Source organism: Hibiscus syriacus, unplaced genomic scaffold (assembly GCF_006381635.1).
Source record: "Hibiscus syriacus cultivar Baekdansim isolate YM2019G1 unplaced genomic scaffold, ASM638163v2 tig00002840_pilon, whole genome shotgun sequence".
NCBI lineage: Eukaryota > Viridiplantae > Streptophyta > Magnoliopsida > Malvales > Malvaceae > Hibiscus > Hibiscus syriacus.
This window is the reverse complement of record NW_024061947.1, coordinates 5,228,308-5,252,489: the sequence shown is the minus strand read 5'-3', so window position 1 is coordinate 5,252,489 and position 24,182 is coordinate 5,228,308. Positions and strand designations below refer to the sequence as shown.

General features: G+C 36.1%; 2 protein-coding genes and 1 pseudogene across 2 annotated transcripts; 1 reads left to right on the top strand and 2 right to left on the bottom strand.

Annotated features, from left to right (window-relative positions):
• Positions 1-2,666: 2,666 nt before the first annotated feature.
• Positions 2,667-3,173, bottom strand: LOC120151924 (probable 2-oxoacid dependent dioxygenase). Its single transcript, XM_039164235.1, has one exon. The coding sequence runs from the start codon at positions 3,171-3,173 to the stop codon at positions 2,667-2,669; it is 507 nt and encodes a 168-aa protein (XP_039020166.1).
• A 7,099-nt stretch (positions 3,174-10,272) lies between these two features.
• On the bottom strand, positions 10,273-12,391 carry LOC120151917. The gene is made up of 5 exons (XM_039164226.1): positions 12,244-12,391; positions 11,689-12,146; positions 11,085-11,283; positions 10,876-10,999; positions 10,273-10,675 (listed from the first exon to the last, which is right to left on the bottom strand). Exons 1-5 carry the CDS (start codon positions 12,389-12,391, stop codon positions 10,273-10,275), a joined length of 1,332 nt encoding a protein of 443 aa, XP_039020157.1.
• A 7,011-nt stretch (positions 12,392-19,402) lies between these two features.
• Positions 19,403-23,202, top strand: LOC120151911 (annotated as a pseudogene).
• Positions 23,203-24,182: the final 980 nt, after the last annotated feature.

Here is a 24,182-nt window from a genome sequence, read left to right as displayed (position 1 = left end):
GATAGCCCTTCTCGCCTTGATCTATGCTGCAAATGATATGCCTCTGAGCTGAGTGTAAGTGAACTCAAAGGTCTTTTGTTGGCAGATAACCCTTCTCACCTTGAGCTATGTTGCAAATGATGTGTTTTCGAGCTGAGTGTAATCGAACTCGAAGGTCTTTTGTTGAAGGTGCTTTTGAATCAAGTATATTTCGTCTTGACGTTGAAACTTAACTCTAAAAGCTGCAAAAAAAATTATGTATGCTAAAAATAATGATAAATGTGATGCTCTTAAGTATTCCTAAGATGCATGTAACATGAATTGGTTATGTTTTATCTTCTGGATGGTACCTTATTTTGTCTATCGGTCTTGTACTTGGAACCGACCATGCCCCACTTTCTTCTCGGGTTGCAGCCTTTCATACTTGAGATTGTCCTGTTTGAAAATGTTTTTTATCCTTTCTCTTATTTTATGAGGGAAAAGGATATGAGTATATAAAAATTCTGTAAAACATTGCTCCTTAATTCAGGCTCGCAATCGAATCAAATCATAAGCATGAGTTCAAAGAATATCAAAAGAATCAATAGCTCTTTAATGCTTTCAGAGTTATATCTCTTTGACAAATATTCAAATGAATGAGTTGGCTTTGGGTTGGCCTCCTATTTTATAAAGTTTCAACCATAAAAAAATGTCATTTTTTTGTCATTGCAACGTGCCTCTTTCTTGGCTTGGCATTTTAATTGGATGCGAACAAAATGACGCAACTAACATGATCAATTACTAGACCTTCTATTTCGGTCCTCTGAAATCTTCCATTTCTTCAAGCTTTGTAAATTCCTCTAACAAAGGCAATGCAAAAATATCGGTCTAAAAATGAAATTCTTGAGTGCTCGTGTGAATTTGACTATAACAGGTGTTCCTTAACTCCCTTAGTCCATCAATACCGAAAATTTATTGTTTAGATATATTTGATTTAATCAGCCATTTTCTGGCTAGCCGAATCCATAAAGCCGGGGCGTTTAACCAATTGCTTTAGAGTGACAGCTTAATATTATAATCACTTTTAACAGGTTAACTGGAGGATTTAGTGGTGATCAAAATAGGTAAAGACAATAACAACCGTAGTTGTTTCGTGCATCAAACGTTGCTTGATACTCAAGAAAGATTGAACACGGCTGAGTTACTTGCTCGTTCGATTAGTCCTTCACCATGGAATTCGAACCAAAGACATTATAAAGTGACAAGCATGGGAGATGAATGCATTGACATTAGATACAAAGATGAACAATTTACAATTCAGCCGATAAGAAGGTATATGGGTTCATCGTCTGATCGTCGCCTACTTTTAGCAGTTCAAGAAGCCATAAGATCGAACCGGGACCTACAGCAAGACGGAGCTTAGTTCCATTGAAGGTTGTAGTAGCAATATAGTGAATAGACCTTTTTTCTCTTTTGGTCATAGCATAGGGTCCAAAAATGCACCTTTACCCGAATTTAATAAATGTCTTTTGTCAAAGGGTTTACTACTAATTTTCCATAACATGGATAATTTTAAACTTCAGCATCTCAATGTTTCAACATTTCTAGTATTGGAAAACAAATGTAAATATATTCATATCTATTTAAATATTTTCGGTGACAGAGATAAATCGAGTGGTGGGAATAATCGTACTCTCTAGAAATTTTAATTTTTTATATAATTTAAATATTTCTTTTATTTTTATATCAATAATCTAAGTTTATATTCTTCTACATTTTATAATTTCTTACCTCTTAATTTTTTTTAATATGAAATTTTACATACATCTTTATTTATAGAGATAAATTACATCGCCCATGTGCTTGTAGGTATGGGCAAAGATTGAGATAACTGAGGCCAACCCTTGGGGGATTGCGAGATGTTGGGATCCATTTGGTTGAATAAAATATATATGTATCTTTATAAGTGGGTAAATGAAAATGAATTAATTCTCAACTATCATTTAAAATAAATAAAATTGGTATGCCTATATAAATTCAAAGTTTACCACCGTCACTCTTGGTGAGCAATCTATAGATTCCTATATAAATCTCAATTGAGTCTTAGGTATGCATTGACTCTGAACTGGAGGAGTCACCGCTGACCAAATGAATTTTATAGTGAAATTTAAAGTTCATAATCCACTTTATATAATGACGGAAAATAATAGATTCTTACAATTTAATTAATTGTGTGACTCAATTGTAACTCTCTAAAATCTAATACTTTTCATGAATAAAAATATTCAAAGTCAAGAAGCCATCTAAATTTTAACAATCCAGTAATTTATTTATGATAATCGATTAATTAAGTGTTTCGTATATAAATTTGAAATCAAATGACTCAATTGTAATCTTGTTTTTTTAAAGGTGGTAATTTAAATTTATAAGATTGGAAACACAACGAAGGGAAACAAAAGACCTGAGCCTCATTAAAATACCTCTCTAACCCTATTAGGAGGAAAAAGAGTGCTCAAGTCAAATGCAACATCTCTCAAAGCCACTGTTTGTATGGATGTCGATCTCCATTGTGAGTTCGGGTTCAGGGCATGCCGGGGAGTAATGACCCATTACGTAGAGTCCCTCAGCTTAACCGATGCTCTTAAGGTGGTTCGGGTCTAGTCCAAGTGATTCAGATAACAATTCGAATAGGGTATGCCCCAAGTCTATTACATCATTTGTGTAGTGTAGCAATATGTCCCTGCAAGCTTCAGGGATTTCTTCGAGTGTAGGGTAGGGGGATTAGGGGCCATGACACAAGTGAGGGTGCCCCTCCAATAGGTAGCCAAAGCTTGGGACATGTCGATTTTAGTGTTGAATGTGACCTTCTTCGATTCTTCTCGAGAGTAAAGCTTTTCTTTGGCCTTGATATCCTGCTCGTTGAACCGACAGATCCTATTGATAATCTCTTCCAGGGTTGTAACAGGGATTATGTGGTTAACAAGTTGAAAGAGTCCCCATTTTTTACAAGCACTTCGAATTTCGTCGATTATCACCTCACGTCGAGTGGAATTAGTGTTGACATTTGCGAAATAATCAATGGGATCTTCACGTGTAGGAGGAGGCCCTGATTTAATCTGAAGATTCAAGTGGTTATGATCGAGAACTTGAGGGAGCTTAGCTAAGCTGGCATCAACGAGTCCTTTAATATCATATTTTGATCCGTCGATAGCCATTAACTCATTTTTTCGGTCATAGTTGAACTCAGCTGGTGTTGTATTTACTATGACAACAATTTTCTTTTGCCTTAAAACTCTATCTAATGCAATGAGAAAATGAACGTCACTCTCCTATGCAGAAAAGGCGTTGACTTTAATTTTGGAAGTGAATGATGCTTAGACTGAAATTTGTTCCCTTTTTATAGAGGTTTTTGATGATCGGATAAATTGCATCTTAATAACGGAAGTTAACGTCATAATGACCACATCTTATTTAAATACAAATGAAAGTTATCACATCTGAATTAAAACGAAACAAAAGTGATTACGAATTAAGTTTTTTGAATCGAGTGGCCATACATTTATAAAAATGAAACAAGAGTGACCAACTCTGTAGTTTACCCTTTAATAAAAAATTATAATTCTATTAAAAAAATAAAATTTTAATTAACAGTTAATATAAAATAAATCCTTATACTTTTAATTTTTTACATAATAAAGACAACTTAACTTATGATATATTTTCGATACATCGTTTTAGTGGTACATTACGATACACGATAAACGCGGTAGACTTTTCTGTTGAAAAGTCAAGTGGCCAACTTGGCCAAACTTTCGGTGCAATAAGTTGGTAGCAACAATGGTTGAAATTTGGCAGCAGGATTTGGCCGAAAAAATGGCATGGGAAAATTGATCATTTAGTTCATGTACTTTAAGGTATTTACAAGATTAGTCTTTAAGGTTCAATTATAAATACTCTAATCCATTTAGCTTCATGGTCATCCCATATCATATAACTTTCTCCCAATACTAGAGAAATTTGAGAGTTTTCTTGAGAATTATTTTCTCCTTTTTATCAAGAGAGAATTGTCATTGTTTTCTCCTTGTTAGATCAAGAGAAGTTGTAATTCCTATTTTCTCATAGTGAAGTTATTCTACCTTTGTATGTGGTTTTTACCCTATATTATTTAGGGTTTTTCACGTAAAATTTGTGTCTTCTTTATCTTTATTTTATTTTTTCAAATTATCAGTTACGATTTTGCTCTATCTGATAGCCGTATTTCGCAACAATTGGCATCAGAGCTAGATTTGAGTGTGTAATATATGCTTAATGTCTTTATGGTTGTCACCAAAAGATAGATCCTCCAACATAAGAAAGTAAGAAGGTATTACTCATTCTTTGAAATTCTCAGAGAACAATTCACGATAGTGAAATAGTGGGAGCTATCCGTAATAGAAGCTATGCAACAAAATTCAATATTGAAAAGTTCAATGGGAGAAATTTCTCATTGTGGAAATTGAAGATAAAGGTCATCCTGAAGAAAGACGGATGTATAGCGGCTATTAGTGAAATTTCGGTAGATTTCACAGATGACAGCAAATGGAACGAGATAGATGGGAATGCTATGGAAAACCTTCATCTAGCATTAGCAGATGAAGTATTGTCAAACATTGAGAAGAAGAAGACAGCTAAGGAGATATGAGATCATCTCACCAAACTATACAAGGCCACATCGTTGCACAATAAAATTTTCCTTAAGAAGAAATTGTAAACTATCAAGATGTCAGAATCTATTTCAGTGACGAAGCACTTAAACACACTGAACACTTTATTTTCTCATCTTACATCCTTAAGTTATACAACAGGAGAACAAAAACGTGATGAACTTCTACTTCAAAGACTATCGGATTCATATGATCAACTCATCATCAAGTTGACAAACAGTAATGTCACCAGTCTAGTCTTCGATGACGTTGCAGTTGTTATTCTACAAGAAGAAAATCGGCGTAAGAACAAGGAAGACAGACAAGTAAATCTGCAACAAGTAGAAGCGTTGACAACGATGAGAGGGAGATCAACAGAACGTGGCCAAAGCAGTAGTCACAAACATGGTAGATCAAAGAAGAGAAGCAAGAAGAATTTAAAGTGCTACAATTGTGGAAAGAATGGTCACTTGGAGAAGGATTGTTGGAGTCTAGGTAAAAACTTCAATCCATAAGGCAATATCGCAAACACTTCATATGATGGAGATGCTCTATATTGTGAAGCGCCAACCACCGTGGAAGATAGAAAGAGATTTACAGATATATGGCTCATTGATTCGGGAGCAACATAACACATGATCTCAGAAAGAGAATGGTTCCATTATTATGAACATTTCTCAGGAGGATTTGTGTATAGTTGCAATGATCATGCCTTAGAGATCGTTGGCGTTGGAACCATCAAATTGAAGATGTATGATGGAACAATTAAAATTGTTCGAGATGTGCGACAAGTGAAAGATCTGAAGAAAAATTTATTATCCTATAGATTGTTGGATAATAATGCAAGTAAGATTGAAATACTGAAAGGAATCATGAAGGTGTTCCATAGAGCACTTATGGTGATGAAATGCGAAAAGATAGTAGCAAACTTGTATATGTTAAAGGGAGAGACATTACTAGAAGCAGAAGCCTCTGTTGCCTTATGTAGTTCAGATTCTGCAATGCTATGGCATCAGAAACTTAGACACATGTCAGAACAATGAATGAAAGTCCTTGTGGAGCAAAAGCTACTTCCAGGCTTAACAAATGTATCACTTACTTTGTGAGATGATTGTATAACAAGTAAGCAACACTGATTAAAATTTAACACATCAAATTCTGGAGGAAAAAATGTTATAGAATTGGTTCATTCTGACGTATGGCAAGCACCAGTAACATCCCTAGGCGGAGCAAAATACTTTGTCTCATTTATTGATGACTACTCCATGAGATGTTGGGTGTACCCTATTAAGAAAAAGTCAGATGTGCTTCAAACTTTCAAAACTTCAAAGCACGGGTGGAACTTGATTCAGGAAATAAGATTAAGTGTTTCTGAAAAGATAATGAAGGAGAATACAAAAGTGAAGAATTTGATCACTTTTGCAGGAAAGAAGGCATCAAAAGACAATTCACAGTGGCGAACACTCCTCAACAAAACGAAGTGGTAGAGCGGATAAACAGAACCTTGTTAGAAAGAACAAGAGCAATGTTGAGGGCTGCAGGCCTAGAAAAACAATTTTGGGCAAAAGCAGTCAATATCGTTTGTTATTTGGTAAATCGAGCTCCATCAACTGCAATAGAGATGAAGACACCAATGGAGATATTGACTGGTAAACCAGTTGATTATTCAAACCTCCATGTATTTGGAAGTATTGCGTACGTGATGTACAACTCCCAAAAAATTTCAAAGTTGGATCCAAAATCCAGGAAATGCAAATTCTTGGGGTATGCTGATGGAGTAAAAGGGTATCGCTTGTGGGATCCCACTGCCCGCAAAGTGATCATTAGTAAGGATATTATCTTTGTAGAAGATAAACTACAAAGAAAAGAAGAATATGATAGCATTGAAAAGCCAGAGACTACACAGATACATGTGGAAAAGGAGTTTGAACAAGGAGATTCTTCTGAAGCAGAACCAGCACATGATGAACAAGAACCAGAGAGTTTTGAAGCTCCAACAACTCATCAATCAAATCATGTGAAAAAGACATCCCAATTGGCACTCAGATTATGTTATAGAAGAAAATATTGCATATTGTTTTTTAACAGAGGACGGTGAGCCATCAACATACCAGGAGGCAATAAACAGCTTAGATGCTTCACTGTGGATGATTGCAATGCAAGAAAAAATTGAAGCTCTTCATAAAAATAATAAATGAGACCTTGTTCCACCACCACTAGGAATGAAGCCAATTGGTAACAAATGGGTCTTCAAAATCAAGCGAAATAGTAACGATAAAGTTGAGAGGTATCGTGCATGACTGGTGGTAAAAGGATATGCTTAAAAAGAAGGTATTGATTTCAATGAAATCTTTTCTCCTATGGTTCGACTAACAACGGTTCGAGTAGTCTTGGCAATGTGTGCTACATTGAACTTACGTCTAGAGCAGTTAGATGTTAAAACAACTTTTCTTCATGGAGATTTTAAAGAAAAGATTTACATGCTCCAGCCTAAAGGTTTTTAGAAGAAGAAAAGAAGAACTTGGTTTGCAGGTTGAACAAATCTCTGTACAGTTTAAAGCAGGTGCCAAGGTGTTGGTATAAGAGATTTGATTCATTTATTATGTGTCTTGGATACAACATACTTAATGCATATCCTTGTGCTTATTTCAAAAGGTTTGGTGATAACGATTTTGTTATATTGTTGTTGTATGTGGATGACATGTTGGTTGCAGAACCCAACAAAGATCATATTGGAGAATTGAAGGAACAACTGGCTAGGGAATTTGAAATAAAGGACTTAGTATCAGTAAACAAGATTCTGGGATGCAAATTCACCGAGATAGAAGTAATAGGAAGATTTGGCTTTCACAAAAGAATTACTTGAAGAAGATCTTGTCACGATTCAACATGCAAGATTGTAAGCTAATTTCTACCTCTCTTCTTATTAACTTCAAATTATCCTCCAGTATGAGTCCTAACAGTGAAGAAGGGATGATGGAGATGTCTCAAGTACCATATGCATTGGCAATGAGAAGTTTAATGTTCGCTATGATATGCACAAGACCAGACATTACACAAGCAGTGGGAGTGGTTAGTCGGTACATGGCGAATCTAGTCAAAGTGCATTGGAATACAGTAAAGAGGACCTTGAGATACATCAAAGGGACCTTAAATGTTTCATTATGTTACGGAGGATCAAATTTACTTATCAATGGGTATGTTGATTCTGATTATGCATGGGATTTGGATAAAAGCAAATATACTACAGGATATGTGTTCAAAGTAGCTGGTGGAGCTGTAAACTGGGTTTCAAAATTGTAGGCATTTGTGGCTACGTCCACAACATAGGTAGAATATGTAGTAGCTACACAAGCAGTAAAGAAGCAATCTGGTTGAATATGCTATTAGAGGAGCTTGGGCACAATCAAGAGTTTGTCTCTCTATTTTGTGACAGTCAAAACGCCTTTCATCTAGCAAGGAATCCAACATTTCATTCAAAAACAAAACACATACAATTTCAGTACCACTTCATTCGTGAAAATGTAGAAGAAGGGACGGTAGACATGTAGAAAATCCATACCAAAGTCAACATAACAAATTCCATGACGAAGGCGGTCAATACCGATAAATTTACTTGGTGTCGATCCTCTTGTGGCCTCTCAAAAATGTAAGCAACATGAAGGTACAATGTAGAAAGAATGGTGTGAATATATGATTGTTTCAATCAAATCTTCAAGTGGGAGATTGTTGAAAAGTCAAGTGGCCAACTTGGCCAAACTTTCGGTGCAATAAGTTGACAACAACAATGGTTGAAATTTGGCAACATGATTTGGTTGAAAATGACATGAAAAAATTGCTCATTTAGTCTTTGTACTTTAGAGTATTTACAAGATTAGTCCTTAAGCTTCAACTATAAATACACTAACCCATTTAGCTTCAAAATCATCCCATATCATTCTAGCTTTCTCCCAATACTAGATAAATTAGAGAGTTTTCTTGATAATTGTTTTCTCTTTTTTATCAAGAGAGAATTGTCATTGTTTTCTCCTTGTTAGATCGAGAGAAGTTGTAATTCCTATTTTCTCATAGTGAAATTATTCTACCTTTGCCCGTGGGTTTTACTCTATATTATTTAGGGATTTTTAACGTAAAATTTGTGTCTTCTTTATCTTTATTTTATTTTCTCAAATTATCAATTACGATTTTTCTCTATCCGATAGTCGTATTCCGCAATATTTTCCTATATATATATATATATATATATATATATATATATATATATGAGAAACATTAAGTCCGATAAACGGGAGTTGATTACAATAAACATTTTTTTATAATTCGAGTTTAATCCAATTGACACTTTATTAATATTATACAATTAAATGTATTTACCTCATAACTTTTATTAATATTATACATTTAAATGTATTTATATCTAATAACTTTCTATTAAAAAGTTTAAGGACGAAGGCTTTAAGGGTTCGTTTGCTAATGTCTTCTCTAAAAGTAATTTTAATTAAAAAAAATTTGTTTTGACTATAAAACTAATGGTCAATGGGTGGAAAAAAGTTTACGAGGAAAACAACGATTTGAAACCAACAGTAAAAATTAAGATTTTTGGATTTTTTTTCATTTTTAACTTTATGTTTCAAAAATAAATTATAATTTGACCCTTACTAATGCATAGAATCCACTCAATTGTGTATTAATATTTTCTTTTAATAATCTAATACTAATACCTTAAAAAATAATTTATTTAGAAATAATTTATTATTTTGTTTTACCCTTACTAATGTAGAGATGGAAGTTATTAATACTTCACGTAGATTAGTGTTTACTAATAATATTACATTTCTTGTCGTCGTCGAATTTATTCGGAAATAATTAATTAAATTCTCATAAAAAATGATAAATAAAGGCTTTATACTGTAACCCACCGTAGGATTCATAATTTTATCAAAGGATCGAAAAGTAAAACGTGAAAAGAAAATGTGGTGTTAATTATTTAGAATGCCCCTAAACACTTTAAAATTCACAAAGTGTCCCAAGCACTTTACTTGCAACCACAAATTAGTATATTTGATATTTGTTCACAAAGTTTGTTTTATATTCATCTATGTTTTATTTTTTTACATGTAAATACGGAATTACTAAAAAACAAAAAGTTATATCGTCAAACTAATTAATTCCCTAAATAGGCATCGGATAATGAAAAATCAGACCACACTTTATGAATAAACACAACCTTTTAACTGAATAAACATAACAAATCCAATCCTTCACTTCATCACTTATAAAATGACTTACAAGTGAGACGTTAGTTATTATCTTCAAACACTTCTTACACACCACACTTTTTATTTTTGCAGACAATGAAAATAAAAAACACAATAAAACCAGCAATCAAATAGAAGTAATGCAACTCCATGTTTGAAACCAAGCTTTCTCATCCATATATGCAGTTGAACCTGCTTCTTTGATCCATCCCCATTGAACCTTACAGAAAATGGAACCAAGAAGAAAAAAGAATTAAGATGATTGATGAGCTATGATTGAATCTGCAGAGTTAAATCAAAGTAGAAAATATTTACAGAGGAGGAATTAGCAAATGAACATACCCTGTTTTTTATAATCATGTTTTCCTTCAGTTTTAGCAATCTGATTGAGTTTTGTAAAACGCAACTGGTTTGTCAGGATCGAAGTCAACGGGCTTTACACATCCCCAGTGGACAGTATAATTGCATGTAGAGTCTGCACATTGGAGAGCCAAATCTTGACAGAGATTACTGCATTTGCTACATCGAAGATAATAATGAGGCTTGCGTACAAAAGTAAGAGGATGCGGGTGGTGGCCTTCTGCTTTGTACGTGCTTCCAGGTTTGATCAACAGACGGCTTTGAGGAACACATTGGGGATGAGCAGAAAAATCACAAATTGCACAATGATAAAACCAGTGATTTTGATCTCTTCTTTTCTCACATATGTTACAGTGAAGATATTCTGAATAATCATTGTCCTCCAGATATGTGAGTGCGAGCGGATGTTCATCACACCTGTCTCGAAAGCGGTAATGATGTGCAAGCATCCAGATTGAAATCACAACGCTTGCATCTATATGCGCTTCTCGTCAAGCAACCGCAACCTTTGCAATTCCATTGGAACCCTTCTAAAAAGAAGAGAGAGTGTTCATGTGCTGGATGTTTGATTCTATAACCTCTATTAGCCACACATGGAAGGCAATAATGCTCATTACATCAGATTTATAGGCAAAGCCGCTACTCTCACAATCGCAAAATCGGCATTTGAAAATGTAGCCGATAACAAGGATGAGTCCTCGTATATGTGGATGAGACCATTCCATCTTCTTCCTGGGTGATCTAGCACAAGTTTTGTGGAGATAAAAGTCACAGTATGAGGAACAATAGTAAAATGAAGCCGAGATGAGTAGCATGCAACCATCACAAGTCTTATCATTATCCATGAAATTGTCACTTAATATCAGATCATGTGCATGACTGAAATGTTTTATTCTGGTCATTTCCCCAGCCTCATTTAGCTCAATGACACGAGTGATGGGATTAATGGATGCCAAATCATCATCAAGTTCCTCATCTAAATTTTTTGCCTCAATTACAACGTACCAGCCTTCTCTCATTGCACACTTCACATGGGCGATAAAATTGCAATCTGAGCAATAGTAACTCCCATGATCTATATTAACCTCAGTGTCACAAAACTCGCAAACCCGATTCTTGAACTCATTTCCTGAGAGGAAATAGTTGTGAAAAACGGCGTGATGATGTCGTCGGACTTAGATGATAGGCGGTATTGAAGCACATTTTGGATGGATTACAAAGTTGCATGCAGAACATATATAGGAAACAGAATTCCCTTCGAGGCCACATGCATCACAAATGAACGGGGTTTGTTTCCAAAACAGGGTGAATGGGTGCTCATGGTATTTTCCTTTAATGAAAGGTGGTGGTGTTGCGCACTCGGTATGAAGAGCAAACTTACAGGGTGAACAAGAATAAACAGATTTTGGGTTTTGGGTTTTTGGATATACCTTGCAAGGTATATTTTCATGGTTGGACTGTAAAACAAGAGGGTGCCTACGATGGGAGGGGCTACTGATTTTAGAAGGTAACTCCGCACATTTAATGTGAAGAGCAAACTTACACGGTGAACAACAATAAAGAAATCTCCTATCTCGTGTCTGTTGGCATATGTTACAGGAGGAACGTTCACCGTTAAACTGTAGAACAAGGTGGTGTTGTTTGTGAAAGGGATGGTTGATTTCATGGGGTAGTTGGGCACATTTCTTGTGTAGGTTGAACCCACAATCACTAGAAATGTAGGTAGACTCTCCTAATGGTTCCTGACACCCAAAAAAGACATAGTTTTCAGATGATTTGTTACCCTCTCCCGGGAGCACTGGTGGATCAATGGTGGCTATGTGTTTAAGCTCTTCAGGTTTCTTTCCGGCTATGCTTAGGGTAAATAAAGCACATTTGATATGCAAGTCTATTTGACAAGAGCAATGATAAACAAAGAACTCACAGTTTTCATCGCAAAAATCACAAGGACAGTCTCCCTTGTATGGGTGTTTTGATCGAAGAACAAGAGGGTGAAAATCCACATTCGGCACAGATGAAGCATGGACCGGACACCATCTCTACACATATGCCGCAATGAGCTTCTTTGGTTTCATTGCCCCTCTCCTCGTTGAACACCATTGTATGCATGTGCCCAAAGTTCTGAGACTCCATCTCTAACTCTTTCTTTTTCTTTATTTATGTTTCAACTCTCACTGAAATTATGTGTTTAAGATTATCATGGTTTTCAGAAACCACATTATATAGAGTTGCAAGTTTAGGATATGTGACATTTGTACTTGTTTGTGTTTCTTTGAAGTGTTGATTGGGAACCTTTTGACAATTTTATTTATATTAATAAAATTACATTTACTGTGTAAAAAGACATGACAAGAAAAAAAGACAAGGGCATAGATTATTTCCTTCAAATGTTCGAGTTCCCTTTACCTATTTTGAAAGATATGCAAACCATTTTACTTTTAGGGTCTTGTACTTGGGGTTGCCCATCCCTTCTTTAAGAGGTAGGGTTTAAGTTTAGAATCAAATATTGTTGCAGAAAGATACAGTTTGTGTGTGTCCCAAGGGAAAGAAATACTTTACCAGAGCAAATTAGTATATTAAGATGCAAATTTAGAATCAAAACTTTACCTTACATTAAGATGCAAGTTTGGAATCAATTCATGCACTCAATTATATGTATCCATAATAACTTTCTTTTCTTTATGTGCTAATATTATCAAAAAATTTTAGGAAAAATGAATTTGAGAATAAAAATGATTAAAAACAACCCAAATTTGAGAAGAAGTTCAATTTTATTTATGAATATACACAACTTTTTAACTGAATAAACATAACAAATCCAATCCTTCACTTCACTTATAAAATGACTTACAAGTGATATGTGAGTGCGAGCAGATGTTCATCATGTTGGTTTTTGGCAAATATCTCGCATTGGTTTTGTATAAGGAGGAGGGGAAATTCTTTTGTTATAAATAGAGCCCTTCTCCTCCTTAGTTTAGCATCCCACAAATATAAGCCTTCCTCACTATTAAAGGATATTTGTACTCTTTCTCTCTTTGTAATATTTCCTCTATTAGTGAAATATTATTTTAGTGGTGTTCGATGAGGTAGGCATAATTTTGGCCTAACCTCGTTAAATCTTGGTGTTCTCTTTATGTCTATTTAATAGCTAATGTCGGATATAATTGTTGTTAATTATTGTCCTATTAAAATTACTTGTCTTGGTAGTTCTGTCTAAGGAAAATGGGTTTTAAGAGGGACCATTGTGACCCCTCCTCTTTCCTGGGAATCTACCTTGGGGTGATTTTTAGTATAATCGTTTTTACACTAGTCACCTAGATAATAGTTTTCAAGGTGAATTTGTTATTATTGGTGAAAATTAATCCGAATTCCATAACAATTAGTATCAGAGCTCTTGGTTTATTTTAATATGATCTGTGGTTGCGGCTTAGGCTGATCTTCCACATCAAAAAAAATTTCCTTGGGATAATTAACATTCCGCATTGACAACTATTAAATAAAATTTGTAGTAGAAATGGCAGACGCAATAAAAACATCCACATCGTCGTTAACAGCTGTGACAAATGTTAGATTTGCAGTGGAGATTTTTGATGGCACCGGTCATTTCGGCATGTGGCAAAGTGAGGTTCTATATGCCCTATTTCAGCAGGGTCTATACATTGCTATTGAAGGAGAGAAACCAGATGATGTTGAGGAGAAAGAATGGAAGAGGATCAACAGATTGGCATGTGGTACTATTCGATCGTGTCTTTCTATAGAGCAGAAGTATGCATTTTCTAAGGAAACTTCTGCAAGTAAATTGTGGAAGGCACTGGAGGAGAAATTTTTGAAGAAAAGCGGTCAGAACAAGCTCTACATGAAAAAGAGATTGTTCCGCTTCAACTATGTACCAGGTACCACTATGAATGATCACATTACTAGCTTTAATCAGCTGGTAACTGATCTGATGAATATGGACGTGACTTTTGAAGACGAAGATCTGGCTCTGATGTTGATGGGATCACTTCCTGGTGAGTTTGAGTATCTTGAAACTACTCTACTTCATGGGAAAGTTGATGTGTCTCTCAGTGAAGTAACTGTTGCCTTGTATAATTATGAATTGAGAAAAAAAGACAAACAAGAAAACACAAGTGTCGAAGTAGAAGCTCTTGTTGTTAGAGGTCGTTCGAAGAGTCAGAATAAAGGAATGAGAGGGAGATCGAAGTCAAAGTCCAGATTGAGCAAAGATGAATGTGCCTTTTGTCGAGAAAAAAGGCACTGGAAGAAAGAATGTCCCAGGCTAAAGAACAAAGGCAAACCTGAAAGGGGAAAGGTTGTCTCATAATCAAATGTGGTCGAGTATGATGATGCAGATTTAGATTTCACATTCGTTGCTATGCCATCAACCAGCTGTTCCAGTTCATGGCTGTTAGATTCAGCTTGTAGCCACCATATGACCCCCAATTGAGAATGGTTCTTTGATTTTAAAGAACTAAAAGGTGGAATTATCTACACATCAAATAATTCCCCTCTTGACACACTTGGGATTGGTTCAATTCGCTTGAGGAATCAGGATGGATCAATCAGAACCTTAACAGGTGTCCATTATGTACCAGATTTAATGAGAAATCTCATCTCTGTGGGAACCTTAGAGTCAAAAGGTTTAGAAGTGAGAGAAAAAGATGAGATTATGAGGATATCTCTGGTTCACTGGTGATAATGAAAGGAATCCGAAAAAGAAACAATGTGTATTACTTTCTGGGTAGTACAATTGTTGGGACAGCAGCAGTGACAGTTTCTACTGATGAACAAGAATCAGAAGCCAGGTTATGCGCTTGGGGCATGTTGGTGAAAAATCCTTGAAATTGCTGATAGATCAAGGATTATTGAAGGGTGCTCGGGCTTGCAAATTAGCTTTTTGTGAGCATTGCATCAAAGGGAAGAAGACGAGGGTGAAATTTGGAACAGCAATCTATGATACTAAATGTATTTTGGATTATGTTCATTCAGATGTATAGGGGCCTTCCAAGACAACTTCATTGGGAGGAACACACTATTATGTCACATTTTTTGATGATTTTTCCCGAAGAGTTTGGGTGTATACAATGAAGACAAAGGATGAGGTGCTAGGATTTTTCCTTAAATGGAAAAAGATGGTGGAGACTCAAACAGGTAGAAAAATCAAATGTCTCTGTACAGACAATGGTGGAGAGTACAAAAATGATCCATTTCTGAAAGTCTGTGAAGAAGAAGGTATTGTCAGGAACTTCACTGTCAGAAGTACACCACAACAGAATGGGGTGGCAGAGCGTATGAACCGAACATTAGTGGATAAGGTTTGATGTATGTTGTCTAATGCTGGGTTAGGCAAAGAATTTGGGCTGAGGCTTTGGTCTATGCTTGTCACATTGTCAACCGCTTACCATCGACTGCTATTGGTGGTAAAACACCATTAGAGAAATGGTTTGGAGTACCTGCTACAGATTATGATTCCTTACATGTGTTTGGTTCCACTGCATACTACCATGTTAAGGAGTCAAAACTGGATCCAATAACAAAGAAGGCGATCTTTATGGGGATCACCTCTGGTGTGAAAGGCTATCGTCTTTGGTGTCCAGAAACAAAGAAAATAATCTTTAGCAGGGATGTTACCTTTGATGAATCTACCATGTTGAGAAAGGTGACTTCAGAAAAATTGGAGCAGACAGATGGAACTCCCAAACAGGTGGAGTTTGAAGGAAGCAGAATTGACCCAGCCAGTAAAGAAACTGATGTTGACTCTCCTATGGTAGAAGAAGAGTCAGATGAAGAAGAGGTTCAGACCCAAGAACCTCCACAGCAACATGAATCAATTGAACTCAGAAAGGGAAAGAGGACCTTTAGATAACCTGCTCGTTATGCTGATATGGTCTCTTTTGCATCACCAATTGCAATTGATGACGTTCCTGCCACTTTTAATGAAGCAGTCCAAAGTTCAGAACATAAAAAGTGGAGGATCGCCATGAATGAAGAAATGCAATCCCTTCAAAAGAATCAAACGTGGAAACTAGCTAGTCTTCCGAAGAGAAAGAAGGCATTTGGATGCAAGTGGGTATATGCAAAGAAAGATGGATTTCCTGACTAGAATAACATCCACCATAAAGCAAGATTGGTGGCTAAAGGCTACGCTCAAACGGAGGGAGTTGATTATAATGAAGTATTTTCTCCAGTTGTAAAACATTCATCTATCAGAATTTTGTTGGCTTTGGTAGCACAGTTGGATTTGGAACTAGTTCAGATGGATGTAAAAACTGCATTTTTACATGGAGACTTGGATGAGGAAATCTACATGACTCAGCCAGATGGATTCAAAGTTGCTGAAAAATAAGAGATGGTGTGCAAATTAGAAAAATCGCTATACGGATTGAAGCAATCTCCAAGGCAGTGGTACAAGCGATTTGACAAGTTTATGATAGGGAAGAAGTACACAAGAAGCAAAAATGATCATTGTGTGTATTTACGCAAGCTACAAGACGGATCCTATATATATCTTCATCTTTATGTTGATGATATGCTAATAGCTTCCAGGAGTCAGACAGAAATTGCGAAACTAAAGACTCAATTGAACAGTGAGTTTGAGATGAAGGATCTTGGTTAAGCAAAGAAGATTCTAGGCATGGAGATATCAAGGGATAAGAAATTGGGGAGGCTTTGTTTGTCTCAGAAAGAATATCTGAGGAAGGTACTAAAACGTTTTGGCATGAATGAGAAGTCAAAACCAGTTAGTACACCTCTTGCTTCTCATTTCAAGCTCGATGCATCCATGTCACCTAAGGATGATGCAGAACGGGAATACATGTCAAAGGTTCCATATGCAAGTGTTGTTGGTAGCTTAATGTATGCAATGGTGTATACGAGACCCGATATTTCACAGGCAGTTGGGGTTGTGAGCAGGTATATGCATGATCCTGGAAAGGAGCATTGGGAAGCTATGAAATGGATTCTGCGGTATATTCTGAACACCGTAGATATTGGTTTGGTCTTTCAGCAGGACAAACAAGATGGTCAGTGTGTAGTTGGGTATTGTGATTTAGACTATGCAGGTGATTTGGACAAGCGTCGATCAACTACTGGTTATGTGTTTACATTTGCAAAAGCACCAGTCAGTTGGAAGTCCACCTTACAGTCAACAGTGGCTTTGTCTACTATAGAGGCAGAGTATATGGCAGTTACAGAGGTTGTGAAGGAGGTAATTTGGCTTCAAGGGTTGTTTGGTGAATTGGGAATGGAACAAAAGCACATCAAAGTGCACTGTGACAGTCAGAGTGCTATTCATTTAGCAAAGAACCAAGTTTACCATGCAAGGACGAAGCACATCGATGTTCGATATCACTTTGTACGAGAGATTCTAGAAGAAGGTGGAGTCATAATCCAGAAGATTCTGACCACTGTAAAATCCTGCTGATTTGTTGACAAAAGTGGTAACTGCGGTCAAGTTTAAACATTGTTTAGACTTGGTCAATATTATTACAAATTGAAAGATGAATTTGCAGACACTACTGGAGATTGGATTTTTTGAGAGACGTGTGTGGAATTTGTTAAGGTGGAGATTTGTTGGTTTTTGGCAAATATCCCACATTGGTTTTGTATAAGGAGGAGGGGAAATTCTTTTGTTATAAATAGAGCCCTCCTCCTCCTTAGTTTAGCATCCCACAAATATAAGCCTTCCTCACTATTAAAGGCTATTTGTACTCTTTCTCTCTTTGTAATATTTCCTCTATTAGTGAAATATTATTTTATTAGTGTTCGAGGAGGTAGGCATAATTTTGGCCTAACCTCATTAAATCTTGGTGTTCTCTTTATGTCTATTTAATAGCTATTGTCGGGTATAGTTGTTGTTAATTATTGTCCTATTAAAATTACTTGTCTTGGTAGTTCTGTCTAAGGAAAGTAGGTTTTAAGAGGGACCATTGTGACCCCTCCTCTTTCCTGGGAATCTACCTTGGGGTGATTTTTAGTACAATCGTTTTCACACTAGTCACCTAGATAATAGTTTTCAAGGTGAATTTGTTATTATTGGTGGAAATTAATCCGAATTCCATAACACATCACACCTGTCTCGGATTGTAAGCGGCAATGATTGACAAAAACCATCCACATTGAAATCACAACGCTTGCATCTATGTAGGCTTATCAAGGATTTACCGCAAACGTTGCAAGACCATTCAAACCCATTTAAAAGAGGAGAGAATATTCATGACCCGGGTGTGTGATTTTATGACTTCTATTAACCACACATGAGAGACAATAATGGTCATTACATACTTCACATTTATAGGCAAAGCCGCTACTCTCACAATCGCAAAATCGGCATTTGAAAATGTAGCCGACAACGAGGATGAGTGGTTGTTGATGTCGATGAGACCAACGGAACTTCTTCAAGTGATTCAGCACAAGTTTTGTGAAGATAGAAGTCACAGTAACAGGAACAATAGTAAAATAAAGTTGAAATGAGTAGCATGCAACCATCACAAGTCTTATCATTATCAATGAAATTGTCACTTAATATTAGATCATGTGCATGACTGAAATGTTTTATTCTAGTCATTTCTGCAGCCTCATTTTGCTCAATGACATGAGTGATGGGATTAATAGATGACAAATCATCATCAAGTTTCTCATCTAAATCTTTTGCCTCAATTACAATGTGCCAAGCTTCCATTGCACATTTCACATGAGCAATAAAATTGCAATACAAGCAGTAGTAACTCCCATGTCTATATTAACTGGGGTGTCACAATACTCACAATCCTGATTCTTTAACTCATTTCCTGAGAGGCAATAGTTGTGGGAAACGGGGTGATGATGCCGTCCGACTGTGATGATAGGTGGTATTGAAGCGCAGTTTGGATGGATTACAAGGTTACATGCAGAGCATGTATAAGAAACAGAATTTCCTTTGAGACCACATGCATCGCAAATGAACGAAAAAGCTTGTTTACAGAACAAGGTAAATGTGTGTTGATGATATTTTCCCTTAATGAAAGGTGGTCGTGTTGCACACTCAGTATGAAGAGCAAACTTACAGGGTGAACAAGAATAAACAAATTTTGGATTTTGGGTTTCTGGATATGCCTTGCAAGGTATATTTTCATGGTTGGACTGTAAAACAAGAGGGTGTCTATGATGGGAGGGGTTACTGATTATAGGAGGTAACTCGGCACATTTGATGTGAAGAGCAAACTTACACGGTGAACAACAATAAAGAAATTACCTCTGTCGTGTCTGTTGGCATATGTTACAGGAGGAACGTTCACCATTAAACTGTAGAACAAGAGGGTGTTGTTTGTGAAAGGGATTGTTGATTTCATGAGGTATTTGGGCACATTTAATGTGAAGAGCAAGCTTACACGGTGAACAACAATAAAGAAATCCCCTATATCGTGTCTGCTGGCATATGTTGCAAGAGAAACGTTCACCATTAACTGTAGAACAAGGGGGTGTTGTTTGTGAAAGGGATGGTTGATTTCATGGGGTAGCTGGGCACATTTCTTGTGTAGGCTGAACCCACAACCAGTATAAAAGTGTGTGGACTCTCCTAATGGTTCCCGACACCCAAAACACACAGGGTTTTCAAGTGATTTGTTACCCACTCCCGGGACCACTGGTGGATCAGTGGTGGCTATGTGTTTAAGCCCTTCAGGTTTCTTTTCGGCTCTGCTTAGGGTAAATAAAGCACATTTGATATGCAAGTCTACTTGACAAGAGCAATGATAAACAAAGAACTCACAGTTTTCACCGCAAAAATCACAAGGATAGCATCCCTTGTATGGGTGTTTTGATCGAAGAACAATAGTATGTATATTGTTTTAATTGTGAACTTTGATAAAGCATTTAGCTATTTAGTGATGTAATCAGTAACTTGAGCATGCTTTCTTTCTAGCAGAAGGGCTTCCTCAATCTATGTAAATGTCTTCACTGGAGAAGCCATAGTTCATTTCCCATGTGCTAGGCAGATGGCAATAGGAGGAGTATGTTACTCTAATCCTTTTTTATTGGGTTGGTCCTCGCAATTATAGTATTTTTCGGCTCTAACTAGACAAGAATATTCGCAGATTCTAGCGGATGCAATGGGTCTCAGAAAGACTGTGATGACAATTGCTCTAATTCTTTCAAGGCTTGGTAAAGGAAATCCCGATAATGAAAAAACGGTTTCGAGAAAAGCTGATGATAGCAGGACCTCATACAAGAAAGATGCTTATGGAAATGTTCCACGCAGAGCAAAGGGAAACACTCTTATTATTTGTCCCATGGCTTTGTTAAGCCAGTGGAAGGTAATTTCTTATTCCCTCTCACATCGAGAGTTAAAGGATGATAGATTGTTACTTGCCTTGTGACAATAATTTTGATGTGGTATCTAATGAATTCTAGTGAAATTCTCAGGATGAACTCGAAACTCACTCAAGACCTGAAACCCTATCTATTTTTGTTCACGATGGTGGTGAAAGAACCAACAATCCCAGGGTGATTTCCGAGCATGATGTTGTCTTGACAACATATGGGGTCCTAACTGCTTCTTATAAAAGTGTAAGAGAATGCTGAATTCTGTTTAGCTATCATCTGCGCTGAGACGAGTTTTTACTCCAAAATATTCCTATGCATGTCTTAAATTGTAAGTTACTCTTCTTTAGACTGAATTATGTGGACATTCTGATATAGGATGCCGGAAACATCATTCACCACAGGGTTGACTGGTATAGGGTGGTTTTAGATGAAGCTCGTACAATTAAATCTTCAAAAACGATAGGAGCTAGAGCTTGCTTTGGATTGTCTGCACACTGTCGTTGGTGTCTCACTGGAACCCCACTTAGGTTTGCTTTAGCCCTTAATTCTTTCCTCTTCCATGATAGTCGTGTGCTTAATTTTTTTTTCTTCGTCATTGTTTCCTGCAGAACAATTTTGAAGATTTCTATAGCCTACTGTGCTTCTTGCATGTGGAACCATGGTGCAACTGGGCATGGTATAAACAAGTTCAAATAACTTTATGTATTTCTCTGTTCATGGTGTCATTTGCATTTATATAGGTGGAAGGCAAAGATTCAAGGGCCTTATGAGAATGGTAATCCAACAGGATTAAAATTGATCAAAGCTATATTACGGCTGCTGACGTAGAGAAGAACGAAGGAAACAAAGGATAAGGAAGGAAGGTGAGCACCTCTAAGCCCCATTCAACCTTTTCGGTTCTTAGTTTCCTCCGCCCTGAAAATCATCATTCAGGATCTTGATGTTTCATGTATTTGATGTCTTTAGGCCAATTCTTGTTCTTCCTCCAACTGATATTCAAACCATTGAGTGTGAGCAATCAGAAGCTGAACGCGATTTCTATGATCCTCTATTCAAAAGATCTAAAGTAGGTGTACCATGTATCTATACAATTTCTTGCTTTTTCGAGTTTCAAATAAGCTGGGATGAAAGCTAAAACATCTGTGTTTGATTTAAACAAGTTCAATTTGATCAATTTGTTGCACAAGGCAAGGTCCTTCACAATTATGCATCCATTCTTGAGTTATTACTTCGACTGAGGCAATGTTGCAACCACGCTTTTCTTTTTATGAGGTAAGTAATGTATTTCATGAACGTCGACCGAGGCAATGTTGCAACCACCTGTTCTAACCGTTCTTTTTTGAACCCGGGATGTATGCAGTCGAGCTGATTCACAGCAGTATTCAGACTTGAACAAACTTGCAAGAAGGTTCCTTGAAATTCACTCTGATTCCATTACTCCAACTCAAAATGCCCCAACCAAAGCGTACATCGAAGAAGTTGTTGACGGTATCCGGAGGGTTGAAAACACGGAATGTCCAATATGCATGGAGTCTGCGGATGATCCTGTCCTCACACCCTGTGCACACCGGATGTGCAGGGAATGTCTCCTCTCGAGTTGGCGGACACCAACAGTTGGATTATGTCCAATTTGTAGGACAGTGCTGAAGAAAACTGTAAGGTATGACTCATAAATATATCGGTAAAGAGGACAGGGATGGACCGGAGTGAGCGAAGCGAACATCAACTGTCCTTACAAAAAAAGTCTCTTAGCAGGGGTTACGATGTATGATACATGGTTAATTTTATAATTATGTACTAGGTTTTCTATTATAAATAGAGATACCTATGAGATATTGAATAAAATTTCTAGCGCCGCCTAGACACCGAGGACGTAAGCATATTGCCCGATTCTTCAACAAAAACTGATCTCATAACATGTCCAACCAAAAATTCTGAGAGAGTTCTATGACACGAGAGAAAACGGTAAAGCCCCCAACTCAAGAATTCTGATTAAATCATTGAATCAATTCTTTTTGTAAATCATTTTTCCTGTTTTTAGTTTTGCTGATGTCTTTAAGAGCTGGTGGGGTAGGCCTGAATCTAACTGCAGTATCTAATGTGTTCTTAATGGTAATATTACAAAACATATAGAAAACAAGAGAATCAAATTCTTATGCTTTGGTCTAAATTTATGATCATCCCTTTGTAGGATCCCTGGTGGAATCCTGCAGTTGAGGGCCAAGCAATCCTGCAGTTGAGGAACAAGCAATCATGCGAATCCATCGAATCGGACAAAAGAAAACAGTCACTGTTAGAAGGTTCATTGTTAAGGTGAGTTTCAGTCTCTCAAATATGTTATTTTCTGGGTTTCTTCCATTAATGAACACAAACTGAGATGAACAAATGATATGATCCCAAGAAACAGTTGAAGAAAGGATGCAACAAGTTCAGGCAAGGAAGCAGAAGACGATTGCAGGTGCTTTAACTGATGAAGAAGTCAGATCAGCTAGGATTGAAAAGCTCAAAATGCTCTTCAGATGATTATATATAACCCTCTAATTTTGTTAATGCCTAAGAGAGGGACTAAAATGCAAACATTGCTTTTACGGGGGACTTCTTAGTCTATAGTCCATTTGAAGCTCATTTTTGTAAATTCTGGTTATTATGAATGACAATTATTCTCTTTTTCGTTAAAAAGAAAGATTGACTATTCAATATCAACATTCAACAGTATCTTTTGACTGAATTAAAGTAGTCATAAAATCAAACTAATTTTCTTAATGCAAAAAGGAAATAATAAATAAAATATTTTTAACTTAAAAGGAAATATTTCTAAAAATATTAATTAAATAAAAGTCTATATTATATTTTTTTATTAAAAATAGCAAACTGCCGTTAGTTGTGAAATACGTGGAATCAAATAAAATCATAATGACACGGTGGACAAAAAAATAAAAACAAAAAAATATGGGCCAGAAACGTATCAGTAAGACAAGGCTTGCAATTGACCACGTAACTGATGTCCTAACCGTTAATTAACCCTAAATATTTTAAGTGCATATGTATATTTATAGGTTGTGACTGAAAATATTATAAAAATTATAAAATTTTTGTTGGATGCAGTATAAATTATTAATTTTTTTAATATTTTTAGTTGAATTGAAAATATTATAAAAGAGAATTTTAAATAAAAATTATTAAAAATATTAATATTTTAAATTACGCTCATATTATAATATTTAATACTTGAACTTGGCATTTTTTAATTTAGTTCCTAACATTTTTCATATTAATCTTTTAATTTGATTAAAAAATTCAATTTAGTCAAAATTTAAAGCCATAAAAAGAGTTATAAAAATAATATAAAATTTTAAATTTTGCATATCAATAAAATTTACTTTTTTAAAAAATAGTAAAAAAAATAGAAACACTTGAGGCCAAAAAGGAATGTTCCAGAAAAATTCAGTCAAAGTCAAAGAAAAAAAGTTGAACCAGCTAAGCTTATCCTTTTCACGTGTTATCCACTCCCCCCTCTTTTTCGTATAAAAGCCCTACCAAAGCAATGCATCGATTGAAACTCTATTCAACCAAAAAAAAAAAGAAATTATTAACTCTCGTCGGAAATCCTAAAATATCATCC

What these genes read in the sequence shown, in the direction of transcription:
- LOC120151924 (XM_039164235.1), bottom strand. Translation starts at nt 3,173, where the DNA reads ATGGCTATCGACGGATCAAAATATGATATTAAAGGACTCGTTGATGCC.
- LOC120151917 (XM_039164226.1), bottom strand. Translation starts at nt 12,391, where the DNA reads ATGGAGTCTCAGAACTTTGGGCACATGCATACAATGGTGTTCAACGAG. An exon ending in ATGTGGATTTTCACCCTCTT is followed by an intron (nt 12,147 to 12,243) that starts GTTCTTCGATCA and finishes CTTGTCAAATAG; the next exon opens with ACTTGCATATCAAATGTGCT. An exon ending in GCTTTGCCTATAAATCTGAT is followed by an intron (nt 10,676 to 10,875) that starts GTAATGAGCATT and finishes CTTTCGAGACAG; the next exon opens with GTGTGATGAACATCCGCTCG.